This window comes from Pleurodeles waltl, chromosome 3_1, assembly GCF_031143425.1.
Source record: "Pleurodeles waltl isolate 20211129_DDA chromosome 3_1, aPleWal1.hap1.20221129, whole genome shotgun sequence".
NCBI classification, from domain to species: Eukaryota; Metazoa; Chordata; class Amphibia; order Caudata; family Salamandridae; genus Pleurodeles; species Pleurodeles waltl.
This window is the reverse complement of record NC_090440.1, coordinates 541,141,321-541,160,399: the sequence shown is the minus strand read 5'-3', so window position 1 is coordinate 541,160,399 and position 19,079 is coordinate 541,141,321. Positions and strand designations below refer to the sequence as shown.

The following is a 19,079-nucleotide window of genomic DNA, read 5'->3' as shown; positions in this document are numbered from 1 at the left end:
CCGGGACCACTCCCCTCCCCCTAGCCTGGCTCCGTAGCCGTACCAGCTCTGGAGTCGCTGATGCAGGGCCTGCAACAGTGAACAGGTCCATGCAGCCATGGCACACTGCTCAATGCCCCTGTTTGCCAGGCACGCTAACACCTACGCCCCCGGGGCCAAGATGTCTAGTCTGCCCACTTCCTGCATCAGGCATATCGCCTGCTGAAAACTATCATCCTCTGAAAGTTTACCATGATACACTACCAAATCTAGTCTGCAAAAAATGTCTCAACCAGCCACTGTGTCACCTTTACCAATAATGGTAACTGTTTGCCCTAAAATGGCTGGTTATATATGGTTGTGCTCCATCTACTAAGAAGCCCAAAATAGCCCAACCTTGGCCTGGGCTATCTCACTCCCCCCATCACCCAGGGGCGCACACCTCCCTACACTAGGCTGCCCCCCAAAACCCATTCTGACTCATGTTCTCACTCTCTTTTTCTCACTTTGTAACTCTCTCTCCTCACCCCTCACACGCTTGTGCTCACGCTATCTCTTCCATCACTACCCTTCCTAATCCTCATTCTTAACCTCCCCAAGCCACTCTCCCTAGCATCTGTCTCCTGCATTCCCTCCACCAACCATTCAGCCTTTATTCCCACTTGGTCCTTCCTGCTCTTTCCACTGCCCATCCCATATCATCTAGGCTGGCCTTTTAGGAAAAAAGCAGATCAGGATCTAAGGGAAACCATTAAAAATTGCAGCGGCAGCATTTCCACAACTCATAACCCTACTGCATCCCAAATGAACTGAATGGGGGCTACTAGTCTCAGAAGTGCCACTTTCCTGCATTCATTTTGAAGGGGTCTGGTAGAATGAAACAGCAACAGACCGGCACAGAGGACTGGTGAAGGAGAGAGTTCAGAGGACCCTTAGGTTCTTATGGATGGGCAGATAACTCCACTGGACCAGAACATACCAAGAGGACAAGGGAGCCTCCTAGAGAGGGATCAAGAGAGAATGCAGAAAGGACAACTGCCTACGGAGGGGGAGATCACCCCTTAGAGAGGAACAGACAGAGGAGGTGGATGAGCCCATTAGAAGATACAACTACAGACAGGTACTGTACTGGTGAAGGAAAGGGTAAGGAGCCCCCTAGAAAGGGCCATTGGAGACAGAGGGGGAGAGCACCCCCTAGAGAGGGACAGAGGGGGGCTTCAGATGACACCCCCCCTAAGAAAGTTTACATGGGGGAGGAGGGGCAGAGGGCCCCTTGACATGTGGAAACGGCTGGTAGGGGAGTGCGTAGAAAGGTCCAGACATAGGACGGAGGGGAGCCTCTGGTGAGCTACCGATGTAACCAGCTCAGCAGTCCTCCAGAGAAATTCATAAAAGGGGAAGATGGGCCTTATATACATATCTTGATTTTTCATTGACCTGGTAAGGAACATCTCTGAAAGATTTCCTACTCCTTGATATCAGTCAATGATGTCTATTGCTTCACGTAAAATCGAAATGTAGGTAAACCCATATGAATCCCGCATTACAGTATCATGATTTCCTCCCGGATATTCTGAGTCCGCCTTGAGAAAGCCCCAAATACAGCTACCACTAGGAGGCGAAACACGTGTCGGCGTTTGCTTCTTTGGCGCTTGTTCATCTCTCTTGAATTTCATATGAATTCTCATTCTTCTTAAATTCAAAATAAATTTGCACAGGATGTTACGAAAAGATTGGATGCATTATTCCAGATGTGAACTGTGAAAAGCAAATAAAGATTCATATGGGTTTACCTACATTTCGATTTTACTTTATATGTTGAGGTCATCTTTGAAAGAGGTCCATACCTCACTGGTAACCCATATTGCTTACATTAGGGCATTAAGAAAGAGAGTGCTGGGCGCTTTCTGTTTTTTACATATTGTTTCAGGTGTTGGCGAAACGTAAGAAGTTGAGAAATAATTTTTATGAGCTTCATGATGGTACCAAGTAGTCTGGATCACCTTTGTACAGTACTAAGTGATGGGCAGGACCCGTAGCAGATATGTCTTATGTGGGTCTAAGAGCCTTAAGCATTATAACCATCTTATCTTCAGAAAACGTCATAGCCCAGCATACTCAAACAGCAATGTACTGCATATCCCTGTGTATATGATCATTTATAATTTGATTATATGTATATATCTAGATATGTATATTTCTTTGTACAAATATGTATAATAATATTTTTTCTTAAACTATATACATACTCTTTAGGCCTAATTAACAAATGTATATATGACTTGGGGTTAAATATATATTCTGTGCTCAACATGTTCATAGGTCATTGCAAAATTCCTATATATGGTGTTTGATTTGATGCTCATGAGTCCTTGTTTTATTTATCACAATAGGTAAATATTATCTTAACTATTTATCTACAAGCATTTCTCTATTGAAATATTGAGGACAAGATAAACATGTTACTTAAAGTACACAGATAACTTACCTTCAAATACTGCAACACTTGAAAGTCTGTTTATACAATATAACTTTAAATCTTAATATTTGTTTATACTATACAACTTTAAATGTCAAAGTATTATTCTCCTTATACATATAGTCCTTGTCTATGTAATGATGCCTCTATATATTACTTTAATTCTAATGAACAAAAGAAAAAAGTGTAAAAAAGGTTTTAAAAATACTCTTTCCAATGCATTACTCTCTCACTGTATACCTCTCTCAATGCATTCTCTAACTTCACAATTTGACTCATCCCAAATCTCATTCTACTACTATGATCTCCAAAATAACCATTCCTAGATTCTTCACTCCTCTATTCCTCCTGGCTTAACCCACACCTCAGTTTACTATGATCTCCCAAACAACCCTACTAAATTCTTCTTCATGTATCTCTCCTTTGACTCATCCCAAACATAAGCTTACTACTATGGCCTCCCAATTAATACTTTCTGGATTCCGCTCAAATTAACTCATATTTGCCTATACTAATACTATACTCATATTTCTCTATACTAATCCTCTACTAATCCTTTTGGGTATTGGAGTAGTGTTACTACTCACTGAAAAACGCTTTGACGTCTTGTCAGGGGGTAGTAAGCGCTATATAAATACAGTTACAATACAATACAAGATCTGAACGTGCTTCTAGATAAACACAAAGGTATAAAGGTACACCTCCAGAGCCACTTATATATATATATGTACACATCTGTATTTGGGCACGCACGCACACACATGCATGCAAACAGGTGCACAGTTACATTCACGTCTTTCCTCTGGTGGAGATTGCCATAGACAAAGGGATTTGATTCAGGAGATGAAAATTTAGTAGGTCGTAGAGAATAATGATATGCGTGACACACAGATCCCATGTCTGTCATTCCCTCAAGCCTGTTAGCAACATCCATCCTGAGAAAGGCATGCCGATTAGGATTTTATTGTACACCGCCAACTTGTCCAGCATGGCTGCTCTGAGTGTCTAGTTTGCCATCTGGTTTGGTCGTAATCCTATTTGCCACTCAAAGCACCATCTGAAGATTTCACAGTGTTGTTCCTCTTCCTCCAGGTCTCCTGAGCTTGCTGGAGCGAGGGCTAATTCCTCCCTCTGCACATATCACCCTGGTTCCCAATCCTGTGTCACCACGTAGTGTACCACTGCATGACTATCAGAAAATACAGAAGACTGCAGCCTCAGCAGCAGGTAATGAGTTTGGACACTTGCTGCCCATTCTTAAGATGGAGATCATCTGCAAAAATTAAGGAATAAAGAGGAGAACTAGCTTAGATTAATTTATGCTCTACAAGGGGTGGAATGCTCAGTGGGTTGGGTTGATGTATTCTCAAGGTCTGTTTCTGTGAAAGTGGCCCTGTGGTGCAACATCAATGTGATGGCAGATAAGTTGTCATTGTGTATCTCTTAATAGGGCCACGGTATTCTGTACTGAAGAGTATTAATTGGTCATCAGGAGGATGTCTTACAATTTGAAGGCAGCATTCAGAGGAGTAGGTTGTTGACATTAAGACTTTGTAGTTAAAGTTCTTATGAAGAGCTTGCTCACTGTATATTATACCTTGGGTGCCATTAAGGTGGTAAGGGGCATGTGTGGGTTTTAGGAGGGTGAGTTTGGTAGCCTTGAAAATTATTATTTTTTCCTTTTGTGAACACAGGAGTGGCGAGGGCAGGCGTCCAGAATGAAGTACACGGTGCATTGGAGACGAGAAGCACTAGTGATACAAGGCACTCACCTTGTGCTCACAACATGGCCCAAGGCACCGTTGCACCACCCCCTTCCACAGTCACTGTGCCAACAATAAAATCAAGCAAGCACCAGTCCAGAACCTCAGATAGGGAGTTGTCCATGGGCACCATTCCGGAGCTGCAGGTAAAGGCGTGTGATCATTAATTGCAAACAAATACCATGCATTCACAGATTAGAGATATCATTTACTCACTCGTTGACAAAGAACAATTATAATGTATGCAACTCTCTGACAAAGCACGTGTACTGCTCATTAGTTAAGTGGCAGTGGGCAGGTATCACATGTAATAAAAGAACTGAAACAAGTCACTCACTGGAGCGAAATGGAGCAGTTACGGGACTCCAACTCACAAACTCATCTGACTTTTCCTCAATTATCTTTCTTATTGTCGCTGATTCTTCTCCCCATATTCCAGCTCCTCACCCAATATTGAATTAGCTGCGGCATTCGGAAAGACCCTGACTTTAAAATGCATGGAATGAGGGTGGTCATTGCTGGTCTGCCCGGAGATCGCAATCTATATTGCACGTAGTATTGTTTTACTGAAAGTCATTCCAGTGTTGGAAAGCGTGACGTGTAATGCATGGCATGTGCTCATAATCGTTGTCCTCTCTTTATATTAATTATCCACTGCACAAATAAGGGCTATACTTCTTTCACTATTGTACTATACAAGTGTCAATTATTCTGACACTGAGATGGATGCAGCATGATTGTATGTGCTCTATGAAGAAGTTCCACAGAAGAAATTAAACTCCCTTTCTTCTTTCTCGGGCAAGGAGGGGAAAAGAAACTTCCTCAGGTCAAAAATAATGCGCTTGTGGGGACAGCGGCCATAAATGCATGTAAGCACGTGCGCTGTTATTGCTTTCAAATGCCTACTTTGGAAAAGGAGATCAGTTTTAGTTAGCCGTGAATAATATTCCCTTAAAATTTAAAATCTGTGCCTTGCAACTATCCAAAGAAGAAAGCTCTGTAGCTCAATGTATCTTTAGACCATGCATTACATTCGATGTAAGAGGGCTTTCTGTGCAGTAATGGAGTCAAGACTGAGATACTGGTGCTGGGTGGTGCAGCTTTTCGATTGGCTTCTGAGCCTGGGGCAACCTCCATCCGCCAACTTGTTAACTTTATTCAAATGTAAGCTATCATTCTTTCTCCATGTCAATTAAGTGGTCCACTGCATTAACCTACAGCTCCTTGTTCTACTGAAAATACTCTGTCCATGCCAAACTTACCAGCCTGTGGTGTTGGCGTGAGCCCTAGTATTGATATGCCACTGCAGTGTCTACTATAAAACAGCCCTAAAGAATCTCAACTGCAGGTTCAGAAGGTTACAAAATAAAGTGGCCAGATTGTGGCTGGGTCCACAAAAGTGAAACCCGCACTAAAAGCACTCCACTAGTTTCCAGTGCAAATGAGGTTCAAGGTCAAGGATTTCTGCTTCATGTACAAAGTCTATTAAAGTAAAGGACCTAGGTATCTGCCTAAAGTGGCCCACACTGCGCACCAACAAGGAACCTGTGCTCATATCATGCACATTGGATGAACGAATGTGCCTTCAAGTGCTTGAAGCAGAGAAACAGATTCCTGGATCCAGGTCGCCCCTCAGTGAATGTCCTAGGTGAAGGCCTGATGGAAGAGCTGTATTACGAGCACTTCATTTAACTTCTGAAGACTGAACTGTTGAAAATTGCTTTCTTTTTATTTCTACGTAGGTTGCGAATGACGAACATCCTAAATCTGATCTGACTATTACTACCTCTGCTTCCAAACAGACCATTCTAAAGTACTGGCAAATTGACATACAGCGATCTATAAATCTACTTACTTTTTAAAACCATACACCTCTGCCTTCATTGTACAGTGTGATTTTCTCTTGAGCTCAGCATCATAAAGCCTTCAATGCTTTGCCCTGTGAATCTTTTCTGGATTCACATGCTGTGCATTATTCCGCCATCTAGAGGTTGAGTTGGAAATTTCTACTACTTCACCAAAACAACATTTTTGTCCGTCTTCCTTTTCTACCTTTGTTTGTTGGTGAGCATCGGCGAAACCTCGATTTGGTGCGTTCTTGTTATGTTGTCGTACTTCCTCCAGATGTTCTTACCTTAGGTCGCCATCTTCAAATTCTTTTTTTTACGCTGTTGGGTCTGGATGTTTTCACAGAAACGTCTCCAGCTCGTAGGAAAGAATCAAAGATTTGCTGAAAACATTTTCGGAAACGTTATTAAAGCCTCAGAATATCATTGACGGACAGCAGTCAGCAAAAGAAGTAAGAGTGAGCGCAACATTTTTATCAAACTTCAACGTTTGATTGAGAATACCCAGACTTGGGAGGGGGGGCTCCCTGCATGGCGTGATGGAAAAAACATCATTCCAGTGCAGGAATTGCCATCACAAATACGCTCAGAAGGACAAGCATCCGGTGTGTAGTCTCTGTCTTCCACTCAACCACTGGAGTGAAGATTGTAAGGCCTGCACCCTATTTACACTGAAGACACTGAGGGTGAGAGCGAAACAAAGAATGGCACATCACTCAATGCAAGACCAAAAATACACACCATCCCATAAAGAGCTCGGGCTTTCCAGTGGCGATGAGGAAAATGTTGCGAGGAAGCAGAAGGAGAAATCTTGGAGGGTGATCAGGAGAATATAGAAGTCAAATAAGAGCTGCTGATGAAGAGCAGAAAAAAGGTAAGAGAGTTGGCCACCTCTGTTAAGGCACCAGAGTAAAAAAATACAGACTCGTGGGCACAAAAGGAAGCCTCAGCGTCAAAACACTTGCGGTCCACAGGCACACCCCAAGAAAAGGAGTGACACTGAGCCCTCAAGGAGGTCTCTGGTGGAGATAAAACTCTGAAAAAACATACCTTGACAAAAGACGGAAAGGAGAAGGACGTGTAATCATCAAAAGGCCTTGAACCTCAAAGGGTTCGCCAAAGCTCCAGTTCAAAGCAATCGGCAAAGGAGGTTTCCATGTCGAAGACCAAACACTCGACTAACAGTCCAAAAGACAGACCCCTCGAGATCCAAAATAAAAGGAAGAGGCTTGAGGCCAAAAAGTCTGCTTTGATACAGAAGAAAAAGGAATTTGACAAAAGTATAAGAGGTTTCCCAATTCCACAAAAAGCTTCGAGGAAAAAAGAGGTTTCGGAGACAGAAGTCGAGGAAATTCGCCCCCTCTCACACCAGAGCCTCAAGAAGAAGAGGGGGAACTCTTTTATGAGGAAGAGGAGGAACAGGCAACATATCAACCTTTGGAGGAAGGTGAATATGTGGAAATGTAGTGGGAAGATTTAGAGAGGGATTCACCAGAGGAGGAAGTAGAAGCTAATCTATCCAAACCCTCTCCCCCTGATGATATTGGCATTTATAACATGGTCATTAAAAATTCAGAAGAAAAATGTAATGTTCAACTGGAGGAGGATAAACCCCAGTCATGTGTCTTTTTAGAGACACTGCTGCCAAACCAGGCAAGAAGCCAGTATATGCCCATGCTACCAAGTATTCTCGATCAAGGCAGAGAGGCCTTTAAGGAACCAGCCACCTGCAGACCAGTCACGCCAAGAGCAGGGAAAAAATACAAGTTTTCATCTGAAGACCCAGCGTAGATTAAAAGTACCTTTCCAGATGATTCTATTATAACATCTACGACAAGAAAGTGGGCAAATATCCCCTCCACATCGGGGCCGCCCCCAGATAAAGAATGTAAAAGGATGGAACATATGGGCCGCAGGATGGAGAGGAGTGCGGCAAATCAATTGGGCATTGCAAATTCCAGTTCTTTGCTTAACAGACACACACATTAGCATTGGAAGGAGATGGGAGATCTAATGAAGCATCAGAACAAAAAGAGGGCTGCTCATCTGGTAGAGCGTGGGAAAGACATAGCGAACACTTGCTTGAAATCTGCATTGGATCTGATGGACACATCTAGTTGCCAGTTGATGATGGGGGTCACTTTAAGGCATTATTTCATAGCTAAGAATTTCTGGATTCAAGCCAGAAGTTTAAGCAAACATAATAAATACCCCTTTAATGAGCAACAATTGTTCAGAATTACGGTTATACTGTTGATAAAAGCCTCACCCAGCTAAAAAAGGACAGTGAAACAGTTAATTCCATGGGTGCACTGCAGTTTAGGGGAGGAACCTGAAGGGGGTCTTTCGCGCCAAGAAGACCAGCCTCTAGAGATACATTTCGGGCGGGCACTCTCCTCATCAGGGCTTCCACAGTGGTACTCAGACCTCTCCATTACAACACAGTTGGCAGTACCAACAGCAAGGAAGAAATTCCTTTCGAGGAAGAGCCAGAGGAAGAGGACAATCAGGTAGAGGAAGTACAACTCCCACTAATAAATGACTGCATTGCATCAACAACAACGTTCACAAATCCATCAGAGATAGGAAACCGACAAGACACAGAATACCTTCACAGCACACCAGTAAGTGGAGGATTGCAGAATTTTCTCCAGTAGTGGAGGAAAATAACTTAAGAGAAATAGATACTAAACTCAGTACAACATGGGTATTGCATAGAACTAGAGAAATTCCCTCCAAAAAGAGGTTCAAAGTAAAAGAGCCATTCAAAGGAAAAAACAGATCAACTTCTCAAGGAGGTCAAATAATTGTTAAACAAGCAAGCAATAGAACATGGCCCAAATCAAGAAATAAGCAAAGGAAATTACTCACATATTTCCTAATTCTAACGGTAGACGGATCCGTGCACCCAATTCTAGACCTTAGGTTCATCAACAAGTTTATAAAAACACAAAAGGGGTGGTGCCCAGAGCTCCCCCAGGTGGCCACTTGATTCTGCCATCTTGAATCCACAGTGGGCATAGGCCACTGGGAGCATCTGAGTGGCCAGGTCAGGTAGGTGACGTCACAGCACGCTCCTGATAGGTTGTCACCCTGCTAGGTGACCAGTCCCCCTTTCTGGGCTATTTAGGGACTCCCTCTTGGGTGGGTCCTCAGATTCAGCGTGTAAGATTCCAGCAGGACTCCTCTGCAACGTTTACTTCATCTTCGGACTACTGGGACTGCAACTGGACCCTTCAGGAACCGACAATCTGCAATTATAGCGACAACTCCGTTCTGCAACATTGTTTCTCCGGTTCCTTCTAGCAACTGCAACATTTTCCCGACTGTGCATCCTCTGAGGGTGACGAGTCTTCAGCCCGCACAAGAAGTAAGAAGGAATCTCCCTTGGAGTGAAGGGGTCCCTCCCTTGCATCTGCAGGCATCAACTGCAATGACGACCGGCTGCGTGGATCTTCTCTCCACCAGAACTGTGCGGATCCTGCATCACAGCTGGTGGTCTGGAGTGTACCCCTTGGTCCTCTCTACCAGCTGTCCAACGTGGGAGATGTTTGACATTTGCTTCTCCCTGCAGGACAGTACCCTGTGCACCGCAACTCTTACAGCTACCAAGTCTTGTTTGTTCCTCCTCCAAAGGATCTTCAGACCCCGTGTAGCACTCCTGCCTGCTGCTCCAGTGACGCAGCACACTCCTGCAGGTTTGCTGAGTGGGCCTCACAGCGACTCCTGTGCCTCCTGCTAGTGGGTTGCCTGAGGGGGGCTGCCTCCTCTTCTTGTGACTCTCCCAGCTGCTGAGGGTCACTTTAGACTCCCTGCCTTGGGTTAAGTCCCCTGGACCTTCCTGGTCCTTTTCAGCCTTGCAAACCTCCGACTCTTGCATTTGCCAAGGCTTGTTAGTGGTTTTCCAGCACCATTGACCAACTGCATCTCGACCGACGACGTGGGACACCCCTTGCATCACTTCTGAGACTCCTCTTCAGCTCCTGTGCTGCTCTGCACGGCACTGCACTGCACTGCTCTGCTGTATTTCCAGGACTGGAACCGGTGCATTATAAGAAGGACTGAGCTCCTTTTTCACAGCAATTGTTTCATGCACTAGATCCCCAACTTTTGATATCCAGCCGGTAGATGTTATTGATGTATTCCTTATTACCAAGGAGGCGGCACTGGCAGATGCGTTGTTGTCACTGAACAGTTGTAAGTCCTGCAAGACAGTGACACGTTCATTAATGTCAAAAGGTGTATCTGCCACCTCCGTGCCAGGACCTTCAAGAGCTGGAACATACATTTGTGTTCCAAACAGGCATTCAAATGGGTTATGCCCTCTCTTGGACCTTCTGGGCAGATTATTAAGTGCCCTCTGGACTCCATACAGGTGATTAAGCAAACTACGAGCCATGCCTAACACTCTAGCTGTTAAGGATTGCTTTAAATCCCAGTTTCTTCACTCCACAACACTGTTTCCTTCGGGATGATATGGAGATGAATAATACAGTTAGACCCCTAATGAAGCCATGGTGTCCCTGAATGCCCTTGAGGCGAAAGCAGGGCCCTGGTCAGAGTGGAAAGCCACAACGGTATATGTGTTGATAAAGACTTGCAAATCTTTAATAACAGTTTGAGCGTCAGCTGAGCGTTGTGGCCATACCAATAGGAATCTGGAGCATGAGTTGACAGCGACTAGGATGTATTTGTGTGTACCATTAGGTATGAAGGGACCACAATGGTCCAGGCACACACATAGTAAAGGTTTGTTGGAAATTAGAAGGGGTGTCTGCAGTGGGCGTTTGACGGTGGACCCTTTTATTTGCTGGAAGATGTCACAACAAAGGACATACTGCTTTGTTAGTTTGTATAGGCCTGGCCACCAGTAACATGCTTGTAATAGTGAAATAGTAGCCGCCAAACCAGCTTGTGCTAAAGCAACTCCCTCATGTGTTGCTTTAATCAACTCAGGTCTCAGATCTTTGTTGGGGATCACACAATCACCCACTCCTGGTATTGTTACTAGGGCAGTATTTAGGCTAGATATGCAGCAGGAATACTTGGCAGGATATGCCTTTGGCATGGACTTGCTTACCTCCGAAGCTTTCACAGCAGCCAGTATTTCATCATCCAACCTCGTCCATGAATGAGTTATTGCAGCAACAGAAGCCGTAGCTACTGCTGACTTGGCTGCTTCATCCGCCAAGGTATTGCCTGTAACATGTATTCCAACACATTGGTGTCCCAGTGTATGAACTACATGGGTATCGGGTAGCGTTTCTTTCAGATCTGCTACTTTCCCCCCACAGAAGTCTGTGTTTGATAGTGTTGCCTTTTAAATCTCTGAATCCATTCTGGCACCAGTAATGCAGGTATTCATTGAAGGACTGGACATAATAGTACAAATCACAGACGATTAATGTTAACTGTCCTGGATCCGGATTTCTAGAACCACAAGATTCAGTTTGCAGGTAAGTAAATTTGCAAGTAAGTATCATACATAAGTATCAACACCACTTTGTTTCAATTTGGCAAGTTAAACGGTTTTAAAGAAAATGGCAAATATCTGTTTTAAAAGTTGACACTGCAATTTTTAAAAACAGTTCTGGAGGGGGAAGAAAAGTTAGTACGGTTTTCAGGTAAGTACAAGACTTACAGTTCCTGTCTCCAGGGGTTAGGATGCCCACAGGTTGGGGCTCAAGTTAACCCCAAACACCTACCACCAGCAACACGGGGCCAGCCTGGTGCAGAGGTCAAAGATGATGCAAGATTTAAAATGGAGTCCTACGGTGACCAGGGGCACTCGGACTCAGGCCTGCTTGCAGGTAAGTACCTGCGTCTTCGGAGTGCAGAACTGGGGGGTTTAGGTGAGCACCGGGTGGACCACAAGTCAGCATCAAACACACACCCTCAGTGGCACAGGGGCTCCCAATGCTTTTCAGTAGAGGGGCCCCAGGGGGTCACAAAGATGCTGCAGGCTAGTTCCAGGGGATCGGTTCTGGAAAACCACAGGCTGGACAAGGAGGAGGGCCTTCCGATGTCCACTCCCTTTGGGGAGGGAGACACAGACCTAACCCTATTGGTCTTTGTCCTCTAAACCAAGATGGAGGACTTTGCAAGGAGGGGGACACCTCAGCTCTGGACACCTTACGGGTGGTCCTAGCTGAAGTGGTCACTCCTCCTTGTTTTCCTAATTTTCCCACTGGACTAGCTGCCAAAAGCAGGGCTTTGTCCGGTGGGCGGGGCACTGTAACATGAGGCCTGAGCCTTTGAGGCTCACCACCAGGTGTTACAGTTCCTGCAGGTGGGAGGTGTGAAGCACCTCCACCCAGTGCTGGCTTTTCTTCTGCCTACAGAGAGCACAAAGGTTCTCACCCCATGTGGTCAGAAACTCATCTGGAAGTGGCAGGCTGGCACAGACAGGTCAATCCTGCTCTAGAAGTTTAGCTAAAATACAGAGGGCATCTCTATGATGCCCTCTGGGTGCATTTTTCAATAAGTCCAGCACTGGCATCAGTGTGGGTTTATTGTGCTGAGAAGTTTGATACCAAATTTCCCAGACTTCAGTGGAGCCATCATGGAGCTCCACTGAAGTAATGACAGACGCCCAGCCCATGTACTTTATATGGCCACTCTGCACAGACAATGTCTAAGAATGGACATAGGGCTATAAAGCCTGCTAGAGGGGTGTCTTACCTAAGCCACAGGCAGTGGTTTTTGGGCATGGCACCCTGAGAGGGATGCCATGTTGTCTTTGTCTTTTTCTCCCCACCAACACACACAAACTGGAATGGCAGTGTGCATGTGATTAATAAGGGGTCCCCTAGGGTGGCATAATACATGCTGCAGCCCTCGGGGACCTTTCCAGGGCCCTTGGTACCATGGGTACCTTTTACAAGGAACTTAGCCGTGTGCCAGTGGTGTGTCAATTATGGAAACAATAGTCCATTTTTGGGGAAAGAACACTGGTGCTGGGGCATGGTTAGCAGAATCCCACCACATTCTCAGTCAAGTCAGCATCAATATCAGGCAAAAGGGGCACTTTCCTACAGGCTGTCAGAGAAGTTGCCCATTGAATCCAATGTGGATGTAGTGCCTTGGCGTTAGGACTGCTGGCCATCAAGGGCTGGGATCAGAGATACGACAATAATGGCAGAGGTCTCTCTTTAATGACAACCATCTGAACAGCAGTCAGATTTTTTTCTGTGGGTGCAAAGCATTGTTCAGCTGTGGAATACAGATGTGATTTGTATGCAATAGGACCGTTATCACCCTCATTGAACGTTACATAGGTGAAACCAATGGCACCAGCAACTACTCTAATGACCAAATGTGTTTTGTTGTCTTTTGTGTGTAGGTGTTTAGCTGCATTAATGCCTTGTTGCAGTACTCGGAGAATGCGTGTACGTTCAACTGTCCAATATTTGCTTGAAAAGTCAGGACGTCTTAAATTATATAATGATTTAATGCGTTGTGCATAATCTGGAATGTAAGTTCTCTCAAAGTTTAAAAAGCCCAACAATGGCTGGAGGTTTTTGATGGTGTTTGGTAGTTGCAATTGTGCGCATTTAAAAAAAAATGGAGGCGCTAGGTTCTTGCCTTCATCTGATAATTCATATCCCAGAAATAGGACACTAAGGAAGGCTATTTTTTTTTTTTTTTAAAATAAATGGATAGCCTAATTCGGCAAATCCCAAAACAGTGCGGCTCACCTGTCTTATATGTTGAACAAGATCATCATCTGTGAGGTAGATTTCATCTACATAGGACAATGCCTCAGGGTCAATGTCATGAAAAATTGAAGTAACATGAGCTGAAAACAAATCTGGACTGTTTTTATACCCCTGTGGGAGTCGGCAGTTTTGTTCTGCAAGCCTAAATCCCTACTTCCAGGCACTATATTTTGGCAAAAAAACACTGGAAATATCCAAGGTTGTTTTGTATTATTGCGCACTATATTATTAATAAATGCTGTACTGTGTGCATTTTGAATAGCCAATGTGTGTGTGTGTGTGTGTGTTTGTGACTATTTAAATGTCTGTAGTCTAAGACTATTCTATATGAATGGTCTGGTTTTGCTACAGGGAACAACGGGTTGTTCATTGGTGAGAGACAGGGTTCAGATACGCCCTGGTACTCTAGTTGCGTGAGGATTTCCCGCACTGGTGCTCTAGCTTCATGCTTTATTGGATATTGGGGTTGTGGTTAGGATCTAATTGGAATTTTATGGTAGGAAGAATCTTTATCCCACCCTACATGGTTGTGATACAAAGCGGGTGCCTGCACCAGCTCCCAATTAATGGCACAAGCCTCCCTGAGCTCTCTTGGAATACGAGAAAGAGGGTTTAATTACCTCTTCCCCATAATGGAGATTACGGACAAATTTGGGTGGCCAATATTTTTCAGCCAATACAATACAATAAATAGTAATTACACAATCCCAAAAAATAGCGTCAATTGTGCGATCAATGTCTCCTTCTAATTGTATTTTAGTTTATACACCTTATCAGATGTGGAGACGCACATGTCTGCGGTTTTGACTTGTAATAAGTCATTAGTTGCTTTCACCTCCTGATGCTCTTGAAGATTCCGGTGAACTATTATTTCATATAGAAATTTCTGCCACCTTTTTCTTTTTGAGTTGAGGTTTTTGTTAGGGAAGTTTCTCTCTTAACAGAAACGTCTGACGAGCATTGTGACACCTTTCTCAATTTCACATACTCGGTTCACTGTTCTGACTGCCCACCTCTCTCACTGCATTTATCCAGTGGGTCCTGAAAGGAAAGAGATTGGTGTGTATCAGTATATTGATATCTGTCAGGAGTTTTTATTTTTTTTAAGATTATAGCGGTTTTGAGAGGTTTCCGAATGCGAAGATTCTCCCCTTTCTGTTTCTAGGTGTTTGTTTTTGTTTATCCCAGCATTTTTTTTAAACCCCCAGGTGCTTGCTTGGTAGAATCCTTATTGGATTTACTCTGTAATTGTGATTTACAACGTCTGGCTCCCAGACTATTTTGACCAATACTATAGTAGGTCTTGGCGATAATCTTTGGCAGCTGGTGTTCTTGAATCCTGTAAAGGAACGTCCCTGAGCTGCATGCACACTGCTAGTGCTACTGCTTCCCCTTTAAGATTGCTTGATATTATTAAAGACATCCCCAGATCTAGGGCCGGGGCAGCCCTGTATTCATCTTGAATTTGTTTTAACACTTCCGGATGATTAGCAAGTGTTGGTGTACCATGTGCAGTGGTATAGTGTGTGGCAAATAACGTGCCCCTATCCCGAATGGCAAGCACATGGTGAGAATTCTGTGTTTATCTTGGGGTCCTGTATGGGGAAATACTGCTTCCAATGCATTTGTTTTTTGAGCTAACCAAAATGGAATGTCTTCCCTTTTGGCGGGTACCTTACCCATGATCGAATGTATAGTTGCAGGGTTAATACCTGGTGTGACTTCATGTGGTTGCATTGGGAGAGCTGGCACTGGGTTAGTGTTTATTGTATTACAAACTGTACTAAGAGTCTATATATCGCTGTAAGTTCAATGTATAAGCAGTGAACCTCAGCTACTGCAAAGGTGCCTGCATCAGGATGCAGTGTATATGTGACCAATAAAGGCCAGAGGACCCAACCTAACATGTAGTATTGTATGGGGTAGGGTGCCATCGAGCTAGTTATTATGGTCTTAAAAAGATAGAGGTATCTCTACGTATGCGTATGCTCTGTATTGTGCAGGTGTAGTAGCAGGTGTATAATGATGACTGTATTACTGTTCCCATCAGCTGCTGGAAAGTTGACCCAAGAATACAATGTATCTGTTCTATAACCTGGATGGGCCTCAACTACAAATGTTACAGGGCCTTCCTGGGCTGTAAGGCCACTAGCTAACAAATGAGCATTGAGGGGTGGTCACATGTTTACTGCAATTACCACTGGTTGCCGGTTCACCATATAGATATACCTGTTCAGCGATACGTACACCAAATAGGAATTGCTCCTTTTAAGGTTCAAGCTACCTACCCAGCTGAGGAGGAAGTCCTTAATTCCATGTATGTCTCCATATATAGTATTGAGGTGCCTTCAGCAAGTAGTGAGACGGAGATATTCAGGAGGATCAGGGAAATTGTGATGGATCAGATCTCATCCTTTTCTCTCAGTTACATTAGTCTCACACATGCAAAGACAAACAGAGGCAAGAAATGGTTCAATAAGATGTATTGAATTATCTACATTTTAGATTAAAAACAACATGAAATGCAATAATTAGAATAATGAAACATACTAGAAGCAAAATGGTGACAAGGAAAGTGAAACAGAAAAATTCCCACCATACTGTCATTATGCACAATATATGCAATTCCTAGCTGTGTTAGAGAACAGCAGGATAAGCCCTAATCTGCTCTTCAAAATCCCTCCTGGGAAGACATCCTCCCCTATACCTGAGTATGACAGTAGCGGAAAAGCTTGTTATCTATAGAGTCACCATCCCCATATAGGCTAGGGGACCTGTAGTCTCAGCAAGCAGCTGTAACAAAGTCCGACAGCATGCATCTGGCTAGAACCTCCCAGGGTAATGTTTTATAAGAAAACAACTTATGTTCTGAGAAAGTGTCCCCACGTAAAAATATGTGTGTTTCTGTGAATGTTCGAGACGCAGAGTACAACTTGTGGCGACAATCCTATCGCTGCAGCCTTGAAGAAAGCACAGCGTAAAAGAATGTTGTGATGAGAAATGTAATGCTTTCCTAGGCGAAAGGACAACAAGATAAAGAAAATAAAACACCACCACGAATGTAGCCGATTCGAAAAGAATACAGGGAAATAAAATAAAACGTTACTAGGCTAAAGGGCACAGGCAGCAGGCCTCGTTGCTAAAACAATGTGCCCACAGGCATCACTAAAATGGCTCTACAACATTCTGGCATTGTCTTTCTGAGTTTACCTTCATGAATCATGTATGTAATACACACTACCTTATGGTGATTATCACATATCCAGGCTTACTGTCTAGGTGTTCCAGTTGCAGTATTGACATCTTTTACCATGCTCCATTATTGGGTGAATAATTCAAAGGGGTGGCATATACAGCTCTTTCTGAGATTTGGCAAGACATTGACTATTACAGAGTGTTTTTCAAATAAATTAAAGGGTTGATACTAGCTCCTGTGCATTATAGGATGCCATTATACCCTGAGTCAGGGATCACTTTATAAAGTAAAGGATACCTCTAGTTCACAGTTGAATCTTGCACTCAGAGAACTATTATGCATAGAAAAACAGTTTACACAAACTCTCCTTGAAAATACCATCTGTTTAGGCTCACCTGAGTATAACATTCTCTGCCAAAATCGGAAATACTATGAAAAGGGCAACACATGGAGCAGATCTCTGGTTTACCAATTCAGAGTACAACTAAATCAGAAGTATGCCTTCAAGACTGATTCATGGATATGGGAAAGTTCAAGAGTATGAAATTGTGAAAGCCATCTAAACCTTTATTAATAAAATGGGAAATCTTTGTGACTTGATGAGCTTTTCAATTCGTTTCGTGATACTTGTTTCCCCACAACTGTTCAGGCTGCTGGTCAGGCTTCTGGTCTTGCTATTGAACTCTATTTTGAATCGGCTGGGATTTCTCCCTTGTGACGGAATCCGTAATCTTGGCTATACATACACCAAACAAGTGGAGATCTGAGGCCACCAAATGCTGGTTAGTACCTATTTAAAAAGATACCAAATAAAATAAGTAAAATTGGACGCTGACCTATTGCTCCCCCTACAGGATGACCGCGATCATGAATGTAGATCAAAAGCTCTTTACTAGGCTACCCTGGCCGAAGCATTTTGAATGATATGAGCCACAACATAATACACAAACTATACAGAAACAAGCATTAATCAAACACATTCACAAATAATTAAATATTTTATTTAATTCACAAACAAATGTAAAAAATATGTTTTTATTTTAATAGGAAGGTTGTAGCTTTTCTGAATTCAATTGAGGCCACGTGTTGTTCATACTATATTCTGGATAATCCACTTCCACTGCTTCCACAAATCAATCTGAGGATCCTAACTCCAATTTCAGATTCCTTCATAGTTTACAGAATGTTTTAAAATGATCAACTGTCTATTTTACGTTTTCGTTTACATACTCTTTATTTAAATGTTAATATTATTTCTTTTTCTAAGGCATCACTGCCCCCCAGGAGTAGGCTTAGCTGACCCCAGGGGGTCCCCATACCACAGGTTAAGAACCACTGGTCTAGGTTCTTTATCTCTGGGACCTGTAATGCCAGACCTGGACACACGAGAAAACCTGACATTTCCTAGAGCTGTTTCCCCCTGAATACTGCTCTGGACACCTTGTAATAAAGGCCTAAGAGAGGGAAAATTGGCTTGCCCTGAGGTTCCAAATTATTAGTATTATTATGCCACACAGCACAGAGAAATCTGGACGGGAAGCACATGTCCACAATACATTGTGATGGTTTCTGAGAAGGAATTTCGCAGCAGACATTTGTAGCGGATCCATAGTAGAAGCTTAATTTCCCAAAACAAATTAACCAACATTCTTATTCCTTAACTGAATTGTGGGCTGCACATTAAAATCTGTGAGATTATTTAATGAAGCAACAAACTAACTACCAACTACATACCCTCGTTGATCAGATATAACTATCTTTAACACTGATTAAGCTTAAAAACCTAGGGCGATAAGAGGTGACACATATTGTACAGTCTGATCAGAAAAGACATACTCGGGTCCTTCCAGATGTGTAAAAAAGTGGGGGTAACTAACAATACTAGACTGACCAGCATCTGGCACTTCGCTTATAACTTGTTTTTATATAGCTCTTATTGTGTATTTTTGTCATTGACAAAAGCTGTAAACAACATGTGCTGCTATTACCCAATTAAGTGGTACTTATCTTACCCACGTCAGAATGGGCCATGTTTGAATTTGTGACTTACTGGTCACTACATAGCTCAATGAAACCTTCAACTCACTAAGCCATCCT

General features: G+C 43.4%; 1 protein-coding gene across 2 annotated transcripts in view; it reads left to right on the top strand.

The window, feature by feature from the left end:
- Window positions 1–19,079, top strand: part of IQCH (IQ motif containing H) — a 613,153-nt gene that overhangs the window by 213,846 nt on the left and 380,228 nt on the right. For both annotated transcript variants that reach the window (XM_069222867.1, XM_069222866.1), the window contains exons 7-8: window positions 3,551–3,685; window positions 4,153–4,367. In XM_069222867.1, coding sequence (XP_069078968.1) covers window positions 3,551–3,685; window positions 4,153–4,367 — 350 coding nt within the window. The remainder of the gene's footprint in view (window positions 1–3,550; window positions 3,686–4,152; window positions 4,368–19,079) is intronic.